Below are 20,509 nucleotides of genomic sequence, written 5' to 3' on the forward strand. Positions count from 1 at the left end.
AACTGCATTTACATTTGCAGACAAAAATCACACTAAAAGAGATTTAAGGTTGTAGATAACTGCACACATCCATGATGTAAACATGTGCTCAGCTATATACAAACTAAAAGAACAAAATTGAAATCAGTTTTATTAGCCCTGGAACCCAGAAGGTAAGGCTATCCTTGTTAAACAACCAAATGGCTCACATGTTAAACAATTTCAACTGACATGCTAATGCTTTTTCAGCCCAGCCCTGTGGAATATCTTGTACTCTGTCAAGGAAAAGCAGCAGGGAAAAACAAGAGAAACTTCCATCAATCCCAGACTTGCAAATCACTTTTTTTCTACAGATCCCACTGTACTCAACAATTCCATATGCACAAAACTTGTCACAGGAAAGGTGCCTGATGCAGCATTAACCTCAGGAATCTTAGTCTAGACAGAAGAAAATAATTTTTTCAGTTAATTTATGAAGCAGGGATAGCTCCTCTAGTGCTTGATAACATGGCTGGATACATGTTTTCCCACAATGGGGGTTTATCTCCTTTACTATAAGGTACAACTGATTATTTTAATTCTGTCTTATGTGCCCGTAAGTCCTAGCTGAAATTACAAGTCTTTTAAAAGGTCCAAAAAGAGTCTGAAATGAAGAAAGTCATATGAAGTGAGTAAAACACACTAGAGGGTGGTGAAGGAGGACAGGGGGACAGATGCTGAACCCAAGTAATTAACTCACATTGCTAAAAAAGTTCAGAATGCTAAAAGTTCCCATTTTTTTAAGAGTAACACTGTTAAGTGGCCCACTTCTAAATACTTGTACAGAAGTGACTCCTGAATCCCCAATTCTCAGTCTGGACAGGAGGGGATGTTAAAGACTTTAAAAATCACTTCAGGATAGATGTTTCATGGCTTAGTACCGCTGACCTTGCCGTGAGACAAAAGGCAGCTGATGTCTCGATGCCTTTTCCAGGTTAGATGAAGACAGAAGTACCCTGAGGCACGTACCTACAAACCTTTTTACATTTACTGGCTCTTAGGGTGGGATCAAGAACCTGTGTGAACACCAACAACACTCATATGCTAGAGTCCACAAGCAGCGGTTCAGCCTGGACTTGGACCTGAGCTGGATTTACACTGTAATACCAGACCTGTGCCTGTTGGGAAGGAATCATTGCATTTCCATATTAGAAAAGTCTACATCTGAAAATAAAAAAATAATGCATATTTTAAAAAAGCTGTTTTCATGTAATTTAAGGCTTTCTTTGACTGCAGAGTTGGAATGTATATATGGTTTTGCTAATCTCTAGTGATCAAACCAAGTATGTGATCTTCTCTAGTTAGACTCAAGATTTGCAAAAAAAAAAAAAATAAAAAAAAATCCACTTCAGATGCTGCATTAAGATGAATCCAACAGGTTCTGCATGTTCATTAGTTGGCATGAAGACTGAAGAGCTGAAAAAGTAATGAATGTCTGTCTTACAGACATGATGTTATCCAAGTTAAAAAAAAAAAAAAAAAAAAAAAAAAAAAAAAAAAAAGAGCAAAAGCTACCAAAACCCCCAAACCACATGCATACATCCTAAATGACTGCCCACCTTTCCCCCTGAAACAGAGGATTAAGGCAGAGGCGGATTAAAGAATGCATCGTTATAGGTCTATTATTCTTCAACTTTTCACTTTCAATCAAGACACACATTTGTAACTAAAAAACTGCTGAAAGCACAATTTCAGGGCATCCTCTGCATGTGAATTAAACTGGGACTTTTTTTCCCAATGCCCCACTCTCCCCACCCACCCCCAGCATAAGTAACAAGAGGCCATTTTCTGAAGGTCGTCTGAACGATTTCAAAGGCGATAACAAATCAGAATGTTCCCTGCATCTAATATCAAACAGGTCCGGTGCCAACACTTATTAGAGAAATCGGATTCAACCCCCCCTTCACCGAAACACACACACATCCAGCTTTGAAGTGGAAAGAATGCAGGGATCAGAAATTACCCGAGAGACAGCTCTGCCTGTCTTTGAAGCTTTCCTTTGATACTACTATTTCTTCTCCTCTCTTACCCTAGGAGGCTAAAAGCTGCCTTTTCTTATTGATATGGGGTAATTAATGAAGCCGTAGCATTAACATAACCCAAGTTCCTTAACATGATAATTCAACAGAGACACTTATGTTTCTTTAGTTAAGACTAACGGATGCAAAAATAGGAATTTGGCTAGGCAGCAATGTTAAGTACCCACTCTAAATACGCCCTGTCAAGGTGGTTCTTGGTGTCCGCATCCAAAGAAAAGCACAGTATTATTATGCCAAAAAATCCCAATAGGTTTTTATTTTTATTGGCAGACTAGAGGTACTAATGGCTCAGCTGACAATAAGCCTGCCCTGCAAGGGTGAGCTGCATAGCTTCATTTATTCAGGAATCAGGACAACACTATTAATTAATTACTATCCGTGGTTAAATTCCAGTGCACAATGAGTATGTCAAAGTTTGAAATTAAGGGTGGCACGGTGCCATCACTAAAACCATGGGGCTAATTTAAATGCATCAGGTTGTGTTAGACACAATGGGTTAGTACAGTAAGCAAGAGAGACTGCAGAGCAATCAGCGTACAGAACCCACGACGTGACAGAGGCTGCCAGATCTCACCTATTGTTTTTGAAAAGTGTCACCAAAAATGTCTAAGTTATGCAGCTGGCAACTTGGCAAAGACGTGTATTCTGCAGGGTCTGTGAATAATTCACAAGAGAAGTACATGAAGCACTTCAGAAATGCAATGATTCTTCGTCTGTATAAGCAAAGTTTGAAAATAAAACTCCAGAATGTAGTGTCTTATTTTACTCGCTGCAAGCTGAAGACGTCTGTTTTTTCACCTTAATTTTGAAAGTATTTCAATCTGTAAGAGGGAGTACCCAATTTAACTAGACTTTAGTACAGCAGAAACCACGTGAAGCTTCCACATAAGTACCTGTCAACCTACACAGCACAATGTACAAGCACACCGCAAGCCGAAGCAGCCTGGATAATGCAACGTCAGCTTTCCTGCGTAACTGCTAGTATGCCACCATGCACAGTCCCACAACTATGAGAAACACCCGTATTTGTTTTTTTTCTCGACTTGCCTGACTAATGGACCAGAAGACTATCAACGCCTCTGCTGTTTGCATTCATCTCTTCCCTTTTTCTTCCCAGTAATGCAAAATTTGCTAAAACACTTGTACTTTCAGAGATAAACGATGACTCCCCTGATCTGCAAGCAAATTGTTGGCCTGTTCTGTGCACAGCCTGTTTTTCACTTACTGTCTATGTGATCATTCAGTCTCCCGATGATGGCCATTTCTTCTGTTGAGTACTGTTGAATATGTTTTGTTGCCCCAAACCCTGCTCTACTTGGAGAAAGCCCCCTACTGAATTTCACTTTTGTTACTTGAAGGACCTTCTGACTTGTGCAGTTGGGAAGATGACTCAACAGACCCTCATTCAGCTATTTAAGTGTAAAGAAGCACAACGACTTATCCAGTGTCCCTTCTTCAACGTGGCTTACAGAAAAGACAAGAGCTTCAGAACTGCCATACTATATGATACCACCTAGTATCATAGAATGCATATGCTAACCCCCAAATCAGCAATTACTGTGTAAACTGCTCACTGGAAAAACAATCACCTCCCACTGTGATCCTGAGGGTTCTCCGTATTTTTGTTATTTAATAAAGATGATACTCGCTGATCTCCTTTTTCACACTCTTCTGTGTCTCCTCTGAATGCTAGAGCATTTTTCCCCTCTATCAGGCTAGAAACTGAGAAGCTAGAATAGTACAGTGAAACCTCACTGGAGTACTTTCCCCACAGCATCTGTTGTGACAGAGAAGGAATTGGAATGGACTATGTTTGCAATTGACTGTAATCGCTCATTCCCAGCAGGCACAATAAGTAAAGCGAATCATTGCAAGAGCACAATCTTATTCTTATTCTCCAATTACCAGTGTAGTTAATTAGTGAGAAAGAGGGAGCTCACTGTTTGTCAATATGTGCTCCAGTTGGCAAAACTAGCAAGCTACGCATTTATTCAATCTTCCAAGCCAAATTTACTCATTATTTAAGTGGCTGCAACTCCAATTCTACTTAAGTCGAATGAAATGTTCGTATTTATAACTAAAGCACAGACCTTCAGGTTCGCAAAAGCCCTGGGATGGTCCAATGGAATAGCAAACTGCCACGTAAAGGTCACAGGTTCGTGCAGCCTCGTGGGAGCAGTCACATAACCTGGCTTTGGACACAGAAAGCTAAATCGGTAGAAAACAGACTCCCCTGCAGACTGGCTTAAAGCAAGAAAACAAGCCAGGTGTTAGCACCAAAGCTCTGGAGAAGCTGAACTGCTCCCCAGTGACAGCAGACAAAGGTTAGTGCCCCGCACCCAAAGCTGGCCTTGGTGAGTCCCGCTCTCGCCCTCACAGCAAACGATGACAGCGAAATGGTATGCGGCTCTCAGGAGAGTTAACCTTGAGCTAAACAGAAGCCCAATGCCAGATGCCGAGTTTCAGAAAGGAACTCTTTTACTTAGCTTTTCAGCACATATAGCATTATTGTATTTCAAGGGAGCTTCAAAGGAAACCAGATTAATCAGAGAAAATGAGCACACCCAAATGAAGTGTGACACAGGAATCCATCAAGCACTGTCAGTGCTCTTTAGGCAGACTATCATTTCACTTCTGAGCAGAACTTGGGGTGAAGAAGGGTTGGTGCTCTAAGTCTGTATTTATATGCTAATATACAGGGAGTACAGTGCAGCTGCTTCTGTGGCAAAGTGGTATTTAAACCTGCATATTTGAATAATGCAAATCAAAATCAGGCAATTTTTATTTTACTACTTCTTAGGCCAATCCCCCGCCCTTTGAGTGAGAATCTCTCACCTGGGAAATACAGCTGTACTGTTTCCTTCAGCAGATCAGCTCCTGGCCTTTTCTAGAGAACAGAGGTTCAGACTCAGAGCCGCTGAACTCTGGGTCAGTACACAATGTGCTTCTGTGTGCTAAAACACAGTTATCACTTTTGAAAGGAAAAAAAGTCTCAACTCATTATAACATGGCCTATGGGTGCCAAGTACTCATCTTGATATAATGAACTTTTTATTTTAATAGGTTTCATAATCAGAAGAGAAAGCTCCCGAGAGAAAATGTGAAAGATGGAGGTATTTAGTACTGTTACTGGCAAAGGAGAGTCCTGGCGCATGTCTCGGTAAGAGAGACCATTCCACCCTGAAAAGAGAAACAAGCTGAGCTGAAGGCCGTCAGGTCCCGTTAACATCTTCTGATGCGCTAAAGAGAGCCATATGGAGTGTGTGCAGTCAGACGAAATTTGAGGGTTCAAGCAGGGTGAATTGTTCGTAAGACAAATCACTTGTGGAAACAGGTAACGCTTTAATAGCTGCTGTTGAAGATGTGCTATTACTGACAAGCAAATTACTGAGGACTACCTACCAATGATTCACACAGTTGCGTTTATCAAGTTGAGCACAAAACTAGCCCAAGATTTCCCAATGGCTCTCAGAAGAGAAATCTGAACCTTGGGCTATTGATGTGCCGGTACACTGAAAAAATGTTTTCTCAGTAGACACTATTAATGAGGCAACTGGGGTCTAAGGTGATAAATTAGAAATTCAAGCAAGGGCTTCAGAGCTTAGAAAGAAGTCAGACATTTGGGTATGAAAAAATCCAAGCAAAGCATGATAAATTTAAACCTGAGCATTTTGCAAAACATCCACAGAGTCTTTTGACACTTTTATGTTTCTAGCGTACTCGTGATGGGATTCCTGTTCTCTGTCATTTAAATACCAGGTAAAAATAAAATTTAATGTTGCTGGATATACAATAACCTACCTTGCCATCTTCAGTATAGACATTTTCATTGTACCCTTTTACTATTGTCCGGTCAATGAAGAGGCTCCGCATCACCACTATCACTTTTAACACTTTTCCTAAGGTAACCTGTGAAGAACAGGAGAAGGACAAAAACAAGCTGAAGGAGAGTTGATGGTGTCTGAATTCACAAGACCATCAAGTTAACAGCCTAAGTTGATGCAATTTCAGTTTTCAATATTTTATAGACAGACCAAAATAAAAGATCTAAAACCACTGTGTGTGTTATGAGGAAGAGATAGACTATAAAGTGCAGAACAAACAAACATTCATTTGCAACTGAAAATGTATGAATTCACAGAATTCCCTTGACACTGCCAAGCAACACTCTCAATTTTATTAACACCACAACTCAATAACTTGTCAAAAACAATGAGCAAATGTGATTATTTTCGATGTATTTGATACCTCCAATATAAGTCCACTTAGAGAAAAATAATTTGAAAGGAGAATCGGACTCTTCTAATGCTAGCCATGAGTTTAATGGTGAACATTTTAGGTCCACTAAAAATGTAAAATTATTTAAAAAGAAACTACAGCTAAAAAGTAAAAATGTTACATTTTGAGAAGCTTGATTTTTTTCTGTGAAAGCGGTAATGTGTAAAGAATAAAACTAGTATCATGGAAAATATATAGGGTCAGTCAGAGTATAACAACAGAAATAAGCCTAAATTATATTATTGACAAGAATGCAATAATGAAGGCATTTTAATCTAAAAATCAATTTACATTTCAAAGATGAACTTGCACTTCCATATTATTAAGATGCGTGTCTAACGATAATTCTTCGTGTTTTGTTATACAGAGATTATTACAGAGTTTTTCTTCATCCACAAAAGAATAAAACTGCCATAAAAAAAAGAAACAATTAGTTCATTTTAATACTTCCCAACCAGCAGTGGCTCATTTTCCATTGTCTGTGCTCCAACATGTTGTCCAGTATAGATTAACACATACTAGAACAATTGTGTTTTTACTGCTAACCTCAGCAGACAGATCCAAAGAAATCAGTCAATATGCATCTTTATTGATTTGTTACATGTTTTTCCTTTTTAACTCCTGCTAATGACTCCTGCTTACCACCTTGTTTCAACACAAGTAACCTCAACCTGATGCTAACTAAGAGAATAACAGGCAAATCAACTCTGAAGTGCCAGGATGCTTTTCCCCGCAAGAAGGAAGACAGAAAATCTGGCAGAAAGACTCCATCACAACGCTGATGCAGGGACACGCTCCTGAAGGAGTGTTAGGAGGGGAAATGGTGGTAGGACTGGGGTGACAATACAGGACTTTGCAGAACAGTTGCCCAAACTACTCTAAATGCTGCTTATTATATCACTATATAGCAGGACAGAGTTACAAATCCTGAAAAGAACTGATGACAATTCTTTGGCATGGGACATGGAGAAAGCAACTCTAGGAGAGAAGACTCTGAAGAATAGGGAAGAACAAGTTGACAGCAAGAGAGAGGACAGGGAAACGAGAAGGGAAAAAACAGTCAATGATAGACTTCAAGAAGACAGGCTGCTAGGCATAATTTTGCAAGAACATGAAGAGAAAAAGCAGGTCAGAAGAATGGGCAAATTTTTGAAGAAAAATGTTACAGGCTGAAATAGGGTAACTTCTACCAAGGCCTGAGTTACACACATACCATGAATAGCTTTTTCTGGTTCCTACCTTCTTACAATAGATTGGGATTTTCTGAACATATATGGAACTGCCTAGTGTTCTCAGGCAACTCTATCATGGTATCAGGTACTGCAAATTTGGGTCTAAATGTAGTATCTTGCTGGGATACTCTGTAATAAGACCTAGCTGGTCTGCAAATAAAGTAAACTGGTAGAGTTATTTTAGCACTTACCACTGTATCAACTAAGTTAAATACAAAGTCATGACCCAGAGGTGCCTTCATCTATAATGCTGATCATCTACTGGAATCAGAAAGACAGTTTTGTCATAACTGCTAAGATAAGGAAATGGAGTCACTTTGGAAAAAAGTTGTCAGCACATTTAGAGTTAAGTTTTTTATTTGTTTTTCTGCCTTAGTAAGACCAGCACTTCGCTAGGATATAGCTCTACTGAGAGAGCTGACTCTTATAACTTCACACTAGGCATCAACCACACAGTAAAATTAAAAGGAGGAAAAGAAGAAATTCTAAACAAATAGAAATCTTACTAATGGATGAGCAAAAAGGCTGCCCTACAAAAACCCAGACCCCGCTTTACGTATAATGTTTTCTATCTCCATTGCCTTCATACACTTCAGCGGATGCTCACTTCTTTCCTCTTCCCTTACGTCCTGCAATCATGATATCTCACATTGCTGCCAGGTAGAAAAAAAGTTGGATGAACCTGATCTGAAGCCTGTGTGGGATGTTCCTGAAAATCCTCAGAGTGAACAGTAGAACGTAACAAGCTGAAAAATCCCATGTTTGGCACTCCAGCTTGCTTGAATATGCTTACTGCTGGCCTCAAACCTCCCCAGAAGATTTACCTGCACAAATGCTTTCAAAATGCTTCTGCATTAGCTCATTGCCTTTTCCCAGGTCATCTGTTTTCATGCCCTTCCAATGATTCACTCCACACTTTCAGAATCCATCACAGCTACCCAGACCCCAGCTATCATCCACCATGCAATACTCAAAAGGTCCAAATCTGCAGACTGGTCCGGGACAGTAGCCTCGATCACCCACTTGCTTGAATGTCGAACAAGCAGGGTTACTCTGTCTCCCACATGCGTAAGGAGCTGTGTAAACCCACCCTTAGACTGTGAGCTCCCCGAGGAAGGCACTACTGTTGCAATCTCAACTTAGACAACAGTTAGTGCAAGGGGGTTCTCTCCAAGAGTAGGGGCATCCAGGCATTGTGGTAGTACAAATGAATGATAGAATACATTGCAACTTTGGCTGGGTTAGTGCTAGGTTGTCTGAATTAGCTCTTACAGTGCTCTGGCACTGAAACAGAAAACTTTCCTGTGCTGTGCCGCTGTTGTTTTGACATGGGATTCCTGTAGGTTTTAACACTGGCTGGAAGAGAGATCAGGACTTTCAGCTTATTTTTGTAGGACCATCTCATTGGTTAAGTCTGAAAGGAGCAGAAATTTTGTAAAACTAAGCGTAGCTCAGAGAAATTATAGTTCAGCATTTTAACAACATTGAAAGAATGAGGCTAGTAGTACAAAGAATGAAAAACAGCCTGTCACTAGACTGGAGGATGCTGTTAGATTTGGAAGCCAAAAGTATGCTCCACAGCTATTTTCAGGGTAAAGCGCATTCCATATTGTACACAATAAATGGGATACCCTTTATTTTCTCCTCTAATAATCACGACTTGTAACTGTTTTCGGCACTTAATGTTTTTGTGCACCTCCACCGTATTTTACAAATCACGTTTTCCAGCAAACCATTTTCTTTCAACGCCTGCTCAACTTAGCTAACTGGAGTCCATGTTCAGAAAAGATCTATGTATGGAATATAATTTACACCTATAGCCATACAACTGTGTCCCTACAGATCACCTGAAAGAAGGTAATAAAAAGCTAATGGCTCTGGTAAAAAAAAGTAATTTGATAGTTCTACTCTGAGCTCCAGTAGTGCAGGTCTCTCCTCCTGGAGGTCAAGACTCACCCAGATGGTCCTTATTTAATGGGCACCGAAACATCCCTGCATTTCCACAGATATCAACTGAAAGAAACTTCTTTCATTATACAGAAAAGATACCTTTCAATTGTGACAAAAAGGCAACAGTTTCCTTTCTAAGCCAACTTTTCCTATTAAATTTCAACTTCTTCTGTCGATATCCTGTTAAGACAGCACTTGGCTTTTTAATATTTCGCCTGAAGGATATATGCCAACACGTCCTTGATGTAGAAAATTTTAATTCAAATCAATACATGTACAAGGTCACTTTAAAATTCAATTAATATGAATGAAAAAATATGCCCCACAGTTCTGTGAGCTGAAAATGGAACAGTTGCAAGTTAAATACTTCTGTAGCTTCTGTTTTGGTCTGTGTAATAACAATGTACTTCTAACTTCCTTTTAACTAAAGTATACTAAATTCAGACAGCTAAGTTATTCATAAATCCCCTGCTTCCTAAAATGGCAAGCTCCAGAAGAAGGTAGGACAGGCAGCTGATTGAAATCTGCAGTATTATGCAGCTTTTCTGACAAAGATATATAAAATAAAAATCTTCTTGAAATATCCCAGTTTTAAAAATATTTTGTCTATCACCAAGATAATTCTCAAAGAGCATATGACAGACACTGTATGCCAAGAAAGGGGGAGAGGGAAACAGAGTAATCAGTGAGAATGGCTTAGATAATTTCTTGTGAGACTGCTAAAGAAGTTCCATTTAACATCACTTATGATTGGAAAAGAAATAAGTACCTTTCCAAATAAGTCAGAATCAGGGTCAAAATGAATTTACAAAATGAAAAGGATCAAAATTAATTTACCATGCCAGAATTCTGCCTGGAGGAAATAGCTTGAAATCCCTCCCTTTAATTTTGCCTCCTCACTGAAACTGGTACCACATGAAAAGCCCTTTTATAAACAATTTTAAACACTGCATTAACAAACATTCTTTCTTCAGATTTATTTAAAAGTTTGATATTAGGAAAACGTATGCTGACAACACCAAGCTCCAACACTTTGCAAAAAATTCCCAAAGCTCCAGATTTCCTCTCAGCATCCCCGGGAATTTGCTGCTGATTTGAGCTGCAGATGCTCTGCAATGCAGAGCTAGAAGATAGAAAGCATTAGTTTCAGTTAACATGTGCTCCTTTTTATACAAGCAGGGAGGTACCCAAGTTTGTATGCGTTTTTTGTTCACCTTAGAAAACAATAAGGTAACATCAAACCAGAGATGTAACCAAGCTGTACATATTTCCAGCAAAAGGCCAGACACCTGCTCCCTGCCATATAGCCAGCCATAAGCTTGTCCTCCCACTCGTATATCTATCTTACTGATCAGTACAATGCCTGGAAATCATATTTATATATACTGAAAAATAAGGGTTTGTATTAAAAATAAAGTAAAAAAAAAAAATCCCACCCAGACTTTCAACTAGTTATTTTTTTCCCTATGTCTCATCTGCTGCTGGTATGAATGCTGCACTTTCCCTCACATGCTCATTATTCTTTAATGATGCCTATTTGTAAATAGCAAGATAAGACGCAATTAAGCCATTAGAGTCTAAATAAACAAACATACTAATTAGGTTCTTTACAAGGATTTCTTTTTTTATGTAAGGGCTGGAATTTACCTTTCATTAGTCTAACCTAATTGCAATAGTGCATGATAAAAAGTCAACATAAATGAAGGACTTTAAATTATATCGCCGTATTAGGGATGAGCTGGTGACCCTCTCCCTTGGTAACATGGCATATTCTCTTAATAAAGTGAACAAACTGGCACAGAATATTGTTCAAAGGTTAAAAGACAGATTTTGCCAGTGGCTAGTCATGCTCGTGGAAGGGTCACGGTAGTCCAGCATTGCTACAGATGATGAAATGGATTCTCTTTCTTCCATTCTAAATTATAGCACACCAGGAATTTTACAGGGATGAAAACGATGTCTGATCTTGCAGAATATAAACCTATGGGAATATCAACACAGACCTGTGATCCTTTGGGACTGGACAGCAACCCTGGGGCACAGTAACCCTGTGGAGGGAGCAAAGCTAAGGGAATTTCTCACAGGTCTTCCTCTGCTTTTTCTACTCTTGTTCACTTTCCCATCAAAAGACTCTTCCTCATTCTTATATTAGACAAGCAGAGAATAATTTACAATTTACTTGCCATCCCCCGCTCGCATACTTTGTTGATTCAAGACATTCTTCCTCTGCATGTGACCTCAAACGTTGGCTTAATGCTCTTTAAATGCTGGTTCTCAATCTTAAGTGAAGCCACTGCAGTCACAACCACCCCACTATGAGCTCAGAAGTGATTCCTCAAGATCCAGCTCACACAACAGGTCCTTAAACATCCCAGTAATTCAGTCAAACACCAAAACCTAGCTAGTGTCTCCAAGAGAGTAAATCCCTAAATGAATATTCATCCTATGTGCCTAAAATGAGGTGCCTAAGCCACCAGACGTGACCATCAGATCTATACCCCTACCATGAGCCTGCCTACCTTTATCCAGTGACGATCGTGCACTGGTTTCCTAATGAACCACCAGACTGGTAAGGAGGAACGCTTACACTGCTAAGCATTTTGGAGAAAAGAGACTGCTTTGAAAATAACAGCATTAAATTGTTTCCCATCAAGTATGACATCAATACTGATTTCAAATCACTTAGCAAATTTCCCTCCCTCCTCCCAGCTCTTCAACATCAGGGTGTCTTGAACAAAAATCAGTTTGGTGGCCTTTCTTAATGGACAAATAGTAAATTTCAGAATCCATTTTTCCAACCGAAAATAATAAAGATTTTATGTAAAACACTGATAAACAAAAATGAGACACAAGAAATTATTCAGTTTCAGGGAACAGATGTCTAGCCTATTTGCAATTAATACAGCCCACTTCCATACAATCAGACTGTTTAAAATGCTTGGAACAAGATTTGAAAGTTCAAATGCAAATGTGTCTTGATTTTATGGAGAATGAATACGATTATATAAAAATATGAAACATGTTTTTATATGAGAGATCTATTAAAAAATCTAGGCATCAGTATATATTTATAAAATTAATTTATCATCAAAAATTTGCAAGGTAACATGAAAGAAGAAATTGTGATTTCTGCCACAAGCTTTGGTTCAACAGAAACAATTCAATTTTTCAAATTGGAAGTTAGTTATACATATCATTATGCTTTAGAAACAGCTCAAATTACAGTAAACGATTCAATTATCTGTAAAAATATTTACCCAGTGTTTGTAACTTCTATAGTAGTGCTTTTACATAGCTTTCCAAACACTGGAGATACAAACAATTTTAAAGACAAAGTAGTTCCCAGATGAAGACAAGAAAATAAGTTTCTACACCTGACTAGGACTAGCTAGGTACATGACCCTAAGGGCAGTCATATTTGTCAACTGGAAAAGTGGGGCTCATGTTTACTGTTTTCTAAATTATTTCTGATATTAATGAATAAATTAATTATGCGCAGCAATTGTTCCACACACACAGAAATAGTCTGAATTTTGATAACAGAAACAAGGTGTGTGAAACAATCATAAAATAATCACACCACCAAATTATTTTATTAGAAAAAAAATATATATCTAGGAATACAACTGACCATTCAAAAAAAAAAAAAAAAAGGCAAAAATCTAGGTATTTTTCATTAATTAAAAATCAGTTCATGTTTTCTTAACATACAAGATGAGGTTTATCGATTTACAATTCCTGGCATTTGACCAACAAAATCTCACAAAAACCTTAAGGAGTCTGCAGTTCCCTCTGCTACTGCTGGAAATTAATTTTGCATAACACTTATTACAGCTGATATAACTCTATGTTTAGTCTTTTTTATGCATAGTACGATTAAAAGATTAATTGAAAAATCACTAGTGAAGATTGGGATTAAACAGTATCTTGAAATGCCATGATAAACTGCTTTTAAAATCAGTTGAGGATTTCACACAGCTCTGAAAGGTTTCAATTATTTATGTATTTGGTCTGTGTAGCATAAATCCAGACTAATGAGGTGCAATTGCTGTGTATAAATCTAAAGCATAAAAAAACTCCTTATTGTCTGGAGGAAGCAGTAACCTCAAAGGACTAGGAGGTAGCAACCTTTCAAGACGCAGCATTCATGCTCACAGGAATAGTTTATTTTTCTTTCTGCTTGAAGTTCTCGGTTTACGTGAAAGCTGTACCCTGGTTAGGGAGAATTCAGCTTAACACAAAGGTTACTTGCCAGAAGAGTTTGACCCGCAGGCTCACAGGGCTGCTAATTATTCCTCTTGAAACACCAGGTGAATCTTAGACCATGAAAGTCCCACCTCTACAGCTAAGGACATAAATTGATTTCCATGTGCACATGAAGTTGTAGAGTCTGGGCCTGAAACTTTCTGTATTAGGTCTTTTTCCTAAAGATGATTTGTTTGGCAAAATCTCCAGCTATTCTGAACTTCCAAAGAATCTCACAGGCACTCCCTTCCCCTTCTTCCCCATCTCCTTCCAATCATCTGCACATTCTTAAAATATGTATAGTGCTCACCAGAGCCTCTGAAGATGAATACGTGGTTTTTTTCTGGTAAATTGAATGATTGTGTTTAAAGATATTTTAATATAACAACTAGACCTCTGCAAAGACCTTCATAAACAATGGCAGGTATGATATGAACAGTCCAAGGATGAAAGTGGTTGAGATTATAGTTAGTTAATTAACTCTGGGCAAACAGTATGGTTGTGAAATATTTTTAAATAAAATAAGCATTATCTGAATCCTTTGGTATTGTGGTAAACCATGCTGCTGCAAGGGAGCAACTCCAGATCTAACTTGGGATAAGTTCACAGTGAGAAATCACAAGTACTGAAGAAACCTCCCTTCTTCTGGGGGAGGTGCTCTTCACACTGCCCATCCTGCAGCACCTTTCACTGAATGATTTGTGGCTGAAAACAGCAAAAGCTTTTGTAGCAGTCAGGGCCAGATGGAAAGTGCCATATTGGCAACATCAACTGAGACAGATGGGAAAGAGGGAAAACCTGCCTAAAAGAAAAAATGATAAACCCATCACACGATCACATACAAAAATACTTTAAAAACAATCTTTTTGATCTCCGATCCAAGGAAAATATGCATACCACTGGTTCAATACAGGGCTGCTATCTTGTAGCAACAATAATGTCCTTGATTTAGAGAGCAACTGCAATGTGGAATTCATGAAATTACTACAGCCTGTAAAAGGGGCTTCTTTTAGTTACCACCCTTCCACCCTACCTTATTTCTTACCAGTCACATCCAAGATAATTTACCTAATTTCCTGATTGTGCCTGAATCTTAAAAAGCATCATCTATTTTCTGACCTCAAAAAGCCATGAGAAGTGGAAGGTACTTACTATATGCAAAGGGGCTCTAAAAGAATGGAAAGGGTTTCAAAGTAAGGAAGTAATACCAGACATTTTTCTATAACAAAATAGTTAAATATAAAGTCAGCTTAAGAGGAAATGCAAAAGCTTCCAAGACTTTTAGCTTCTTAAGACTGCACTGATGAATTCAATTCTCTTCTGGAATATATTGTTCCACTTGGTGAATCCAACAATTGCAGATTAAATGTTTTAATGCCAGCTGTTTATTTTAACCTCTGACTCAGTTAATCTCTTGCAAATTTGGGGCTGTTCAAAGAAAGTTAATAATGGGATGTTAGACAGTTGATTAATTAAAACTAAACATAATCACAGCTATACTTACTATAGAGAAATTAACAGAACCTTTGAAAAACACAGGCAAAAGTCTAACCATAATAGTGTTTTAAAGTCAACAAACTCTAAAACCAATATAAAAATCTAAGGAGTGATCCTAACATTGACTTGTATTGACTCAATAATTTTGTTTTGACAAAATATCTGATTTTCAGATTCATTTTACTGTTTGCTTGGAAACAAGAAATATACTCACATGTACACTACACCCAAGCCTTTTGTAATAGCCTATGTGAGACCAGAAAAAATAAGAGGAAGTGGCATGAGAAATCTGAGGTGGAAAAGACTGATCCGGTCTCAGTTCTTCAGCTATGTATATATTATATTTTCTAGTTTTATTTAAAATTTGCCTTTCACCCTACTAGAGGAAAATCAGCATCCAACTGCCACACTACAGGCTCCACTTCCACGTTGCTGTCTTAAGTGTAAAAGCTTTAAAGACTTCTCTCACTATAAGCGCAACAGCTGCCTGTGAAAATTGATGTGAACAATAGGGTCTTCTGGAATGAAATCCCGCTTGGTCAGGCAGAAATAAGTCGAATGTATTGGACTTGTTTATCTCTAATCCAGCCTTTACTGCTCATTTACTTCAAAGGCAAATTCTTGACTTCATCATATAACAGAAATTCACTGACCCAAGAACAATTTGAACAAATTTAAATCATACTGGTTTCCTCCTCCTTTTCTTCCACCCACCACTCCTCTTAATTATCATGATTAAGACTCACTCACTGCCAAGACTGCTGAAAACCACAGTGAATATTTGAGTTTGTGCTCATATTTCTACAATTGCATTTAACAATAAAAGTAATAGATCTTTCGTTTAAAGGTGAAATTCTTTTTATCACTCATTTGCCTAAGAGCACGAAAGATCCTACATTGCTGTGACGAATGAAGAACACTATGCTTCTGGAAAAAAAAAAATCCTTAATAACCTGCATTTTAGGAAGAGTAATTCAATCCACTAAGATATCCACCTCAAGGGATTAAATGATCCAACTTACCAGAAGCATTGCAGAGGTTCCATTTGGCCGGGATAGCTGGATAGACATTTCAGGGAACATCCTATCAATCCGATTGATCACATCGTCAACGTATCTACCAAAACAACAGAATTAACACACACGCTCTTTGTCACAGACTCGGATTATTACTCCTTTTTAACAATGTCCACAGGACTTTACTGAATTAATTTCTCTTTGATACCTGCATATTCTTCAAAAATGCATTGAAGCATAATTCAAAAAGTTATTGATAAGAGGAAACAAACCAAAGCCCTATGCAAGTTGTGTGGAAAATTAATTACTCTGCCCTTAAAAACATGCACTCAATTTTTAGTCCAAATCTGTCAGCCTCAAACTCCTGCCATCATATTTCTATACTTTTCCCTCAGGAGGTCGAAGGCTACATTGTCAAAATTACTCTTCCAGCATAGGAATTCATAGGATGTCACCTCCTTACTCTCTCTTTGATAAACTAAACAGATAAAGGTTTTATCAAAGTCTTCTGACTATTCTTAGAGGGGGGTGGTTCTGAATCTTTCCAATTTATTTCATGCACTGCTGACTCTGAAATTGGCTAGTACATTTCAGGAGTTTCTCTGGGGTGATCAAACACCGAGGTGAAGTAACATCCTTTCTGCTGGGTATAACCCCTCTGCTTATGCAAGCCAAAGTGAGCCAGCATACAGTTGTCTTGTTTCCCTGGTATCGTATAAGGAGCTGACAGCCATTAACAATGAAAACTGCCTTTCAGAGACCTTGCTTCCCAGGACACATCGCCCCATCCCATGGGCACGTCTCATATCCTTCAGCCATTCCTCTCGACGCATTAAAATGCACTGTATTTGCTTTAGCAGAGTTTACGCAACAGTCTATATCATCTGTGTGCTCATCTGTCCTCCAGTACTAATTTCAGTTCTCCTGAAGTACGCAGAAGAAGAGAGGGGCACTGCTGTCTTGTTATCATAGGCATCTACAAACTCTGCAACTTGATCAGATCCATGAATGAATTTATTGATAAAACTGTTTTCATGCTAGCCCACATACATGCTCTGAAAAAAAGATTTTTGGAAAAAATCTGTTGCCCCAGTTTACAATAAAAGTAAAACTGAAAAATCTAATTATTTCCCTTTAAACTGCTTAAATGAAGGCAAAAAATGTTGAATTCTTGCTCTTCAAAGTTATTCAGTTCAAATGCTAGTTGCTAAAACCCCTCCCAAAACCAATGAGGTGCTATGCTCCAATTGCTATTTTGCAAGGGATTAAAAATCATCAGAAAAACATAAAATAAAATCAAGAAAGCTACACTTACACAGCTGGTGAAGTCAGCCCACTTTTAAAAGTAACAAAAGAATGGAATTAGTTATGACAATTTTGCATAAAAATCTTAATCCACACTTCTCGTGCAGAAAAAAGTTTCCCCATTCACTTGAATGACTCATTAACAGCTTGCTTGCTGATAAGCAAAGTCAAATCATCCATAAGTGAAGAGCTTCCTTAGCATGGTGAAAGAAGAGATGCATAAGACAGTGCTTCAGGATGAGTAAGCTACACATCGTCACTACGCACCTAACTAATTTTAAACATTACTGAATCCCATACTTTTTTTATACAGCATAAGAGTTTATACTGTTTCGTAAATGCAATTACTCCAGGCTCTGCAAACAAATTCAGCTATCGCTTGTGCGTGAATAGAGATGACTGATTGTGAAACAGGCAAGGAGAGATTTTGTGTTTCTTGATTAGTATGTGGTTAGGAACGTGTCTTATAGCCTTGCACACTACCATGAAGATTATTGCATGACTTAAGGTTTCTAATTTTTCAAGCTTTGGGCAATAATAAGTTAAAAACAAACAAAATACGAAGTTGCATAAAACAAGACACTGACACAGTCTATATGCATTAAGGAAGGAAAATTCAAGTAATTTTAAATCATATAAACAACAGTTGGACTTGGGCATTTAATCTGCTTAGGTCCTTCCAAAAAATCCCAGCAGACATGTACATTTATCCTTTGAAAATGTTGGAGGTAATCAGTTCTTCAAACCTTTTTTTAGATACGATTATTTTTTAAATGTAAAACTTGTCTTGACCACGTGCCTTAAAACTTGACTCAAACCTAACTGTCACCTTGTACTACCTGAGCAGTATAAGGCAGAACAGGGAATTCACAGGGAGCTTGTGCAGAGTCTTTCCCTTTAAGTGAAATCACACATACAGCAAAAGAGAAGTGTTCTAATTTGTATTAACCAGCTTCTGAAATAACTTAAAAGATGAGTTTCTGAACACTTCGGGCTTACAAACCTGTTAATTTTGTACCACGCTTCATAGGTCAGTTGACAAAAAAAAGAAAATTAAAACCACACACTTAAGGACATACATTTTACTTTGGCAAGGCTCAGCAACTCTATCACGACCATCCACACAGGTAGCCTTTTCCTTCTCTTCTCAGTCAAGAGGATGTCAGAGAAAATCCAAGACCAATAAGATAAAACAGCATTAATGTACCTATCATTGTTTTGCTCCTTTGCCTTTTTCAAGTAGACATCAGGGTTTCCTGAGGATTCATCAGAACAGAAGGATTCTTCAAAGATGCATATATAATTACTAAATTAGCCTGACTACATGGCGGCCTCAAATATAAAATGACAAACAACCTAATCTAAAGCAAAATTCTTCTATAGATGTGCCCTTCAGAGAGGACATCTGGTAAAACATCTTGCGAAAGGGATGGATATGATAAATCAGATGCAGCAAAGTAATGTAAAAGTGTAACTGGTGACGACTTCAGAGAAAACTGAAGAACATATGATAAAGACAAGATAAAGTGCACTCCTGAGGCTGTCTGGAAGGAGGGTCAAAGAAAAAGCTGCTGTCTGGAACTTATTTTGCAGAACTGAGATACATTAATTTAATGCCAAATTAAGCAGAGTCGCAATTTACACACCTCTGTCCAATCGGTTTTAGCTCAAAAATATGATAGTTCTATTTATGTTACAGAACCTCTTACACAGTCTCAGAGATGCGTAGCACTTAAGGATGGAGAAAAGTCTAATTTTACTCTGCCAATAAGCACTTCTAACTTTTAACATACTACCACATCTCAGTTTTCTCCTACTTACAAAAGATGCTGGTTGGAACGAGCCTTTACAAACCCAGAAGAAATAACACAAAGCAGGGGAAAAGCAAATGGAAATAGATTTGCTCAAACATTTGGCATATCTTAATCTTAAGAAAAAAAAGTCATGGGATTCTCAGAATTAAATACAAGCTGAAATTATATGGTAGTAGCTTCTCCTCTTGTCCTAGAACGGGCGTTGTTCCACCTACAAAGAGCTGAAGAGCATATAGGCAAACTCCCTCCCCATAGCTTCTCTATCACGCAAAGGATGCTCAATAACGTCTGAAGAGAGTGCAAATGACTGCAAAAGATCATACCCAGTAATCCCCATATTCAGTTACAGCACGGTATTTAAACTCTTTATAGGCAGAATTTCATCTTACTCATTCTTCTAGGCCTCAAAAGACAATACATTAACACCTTATAATTGCAACATCCTAAGTTAGTCCCATTCTATTCAAAAAAGCTTCAAGTAACTTCATCAATACCTGTGTCCTAATCCAGATCCACACACATCCTAGTCACAAAAGAACAACAGACTCGACCAACAGGACTTCCGATCATTAAATCATATCAAATACTAAAGCAATTTTGCTAATGTAATTTTACTGGTTAGAGGGAGGATTTTTAAAGAAGCTTTAATAGCAGATTTTTACCAACTTCCCTCTCCTATTTTTTTCTTCTTCCTTCTCTCCTTCATGACACAGATTCATGATTTTTAAGGAGGTTTTAAAATTATATTTTTGACAGAAAATCTTTATTTTAAAAAATGGTAATAGTCTTATTCAGGGATATGCATCTGAATGTGTAACAGAACTAGCCAGTAAAATCAGACCTGACATCAGATGCTCTCTGAAGCTGTCAACACTACAAATCCTTATCTTCATTTTAATGTAGTAGAATACTTTTTTCTACAAACACGCTATATTAATACTGGAAAAGTCAAAACACAACAACCTACTTCCTGAACATTAGCAAAGACTAAAATTAATTCAAAGTTACACTCCAAACGAAGTCTTGCTATGAACATGCAGAAAAATCAACACTAGAATAAAGCAACAGAGATATTCTTTGAAAAATCTCTCTGCCATTTTGCCAATAAGTGTATA

The 20,509-nt window shown here is 38.0% G+C and overlaps 1 protein-coding gene across 2 annotated transcripts in view; it reads right to left on the reverse strand.

Moving 5' to 3' along the window:
• Positions 1-20,509, reverse strand: part of MED27 (mediator complex subunit 27) — a 96,246-nt gene that overhangs the window by 13,219 nt on the left and 62,518 nt on the right. For both annotated transcript variants that reach the window (XM_030000334.2, XM_030000335.2), the window contains 2 exons: positions 16,282-16,375; positions 5,859-5,966 (listed from right to left, as the gene is read on the reverse strand). In XM_030000334.2, coding sequence (XP_029856194.1) covers positions 5,859-5,966; positions 16,282-16,375 — 202 coding nt within the window. The remainder of the gene's footprint in view (positions 1-5,858; positions 5,967-16,281; positions 16,376-20,509) is intronic.

The sequence above is a fragment of the Aquila chrysaetos genome, chromosome 24 (assembly GCF_900496995.4).
Source record: "Aquila chrysaetos chrysaetos chromosome 24, bAquChr1.4, whole genome shotgun sequence".
In the NCBI taxonomy this organism is placed as follows: domain Eukaryota; kingdom Metazoa; phylum Chordata; class Aves; order Accipitriformes; family Accipitridae; genus Aquila; species Aquila chrysaetos.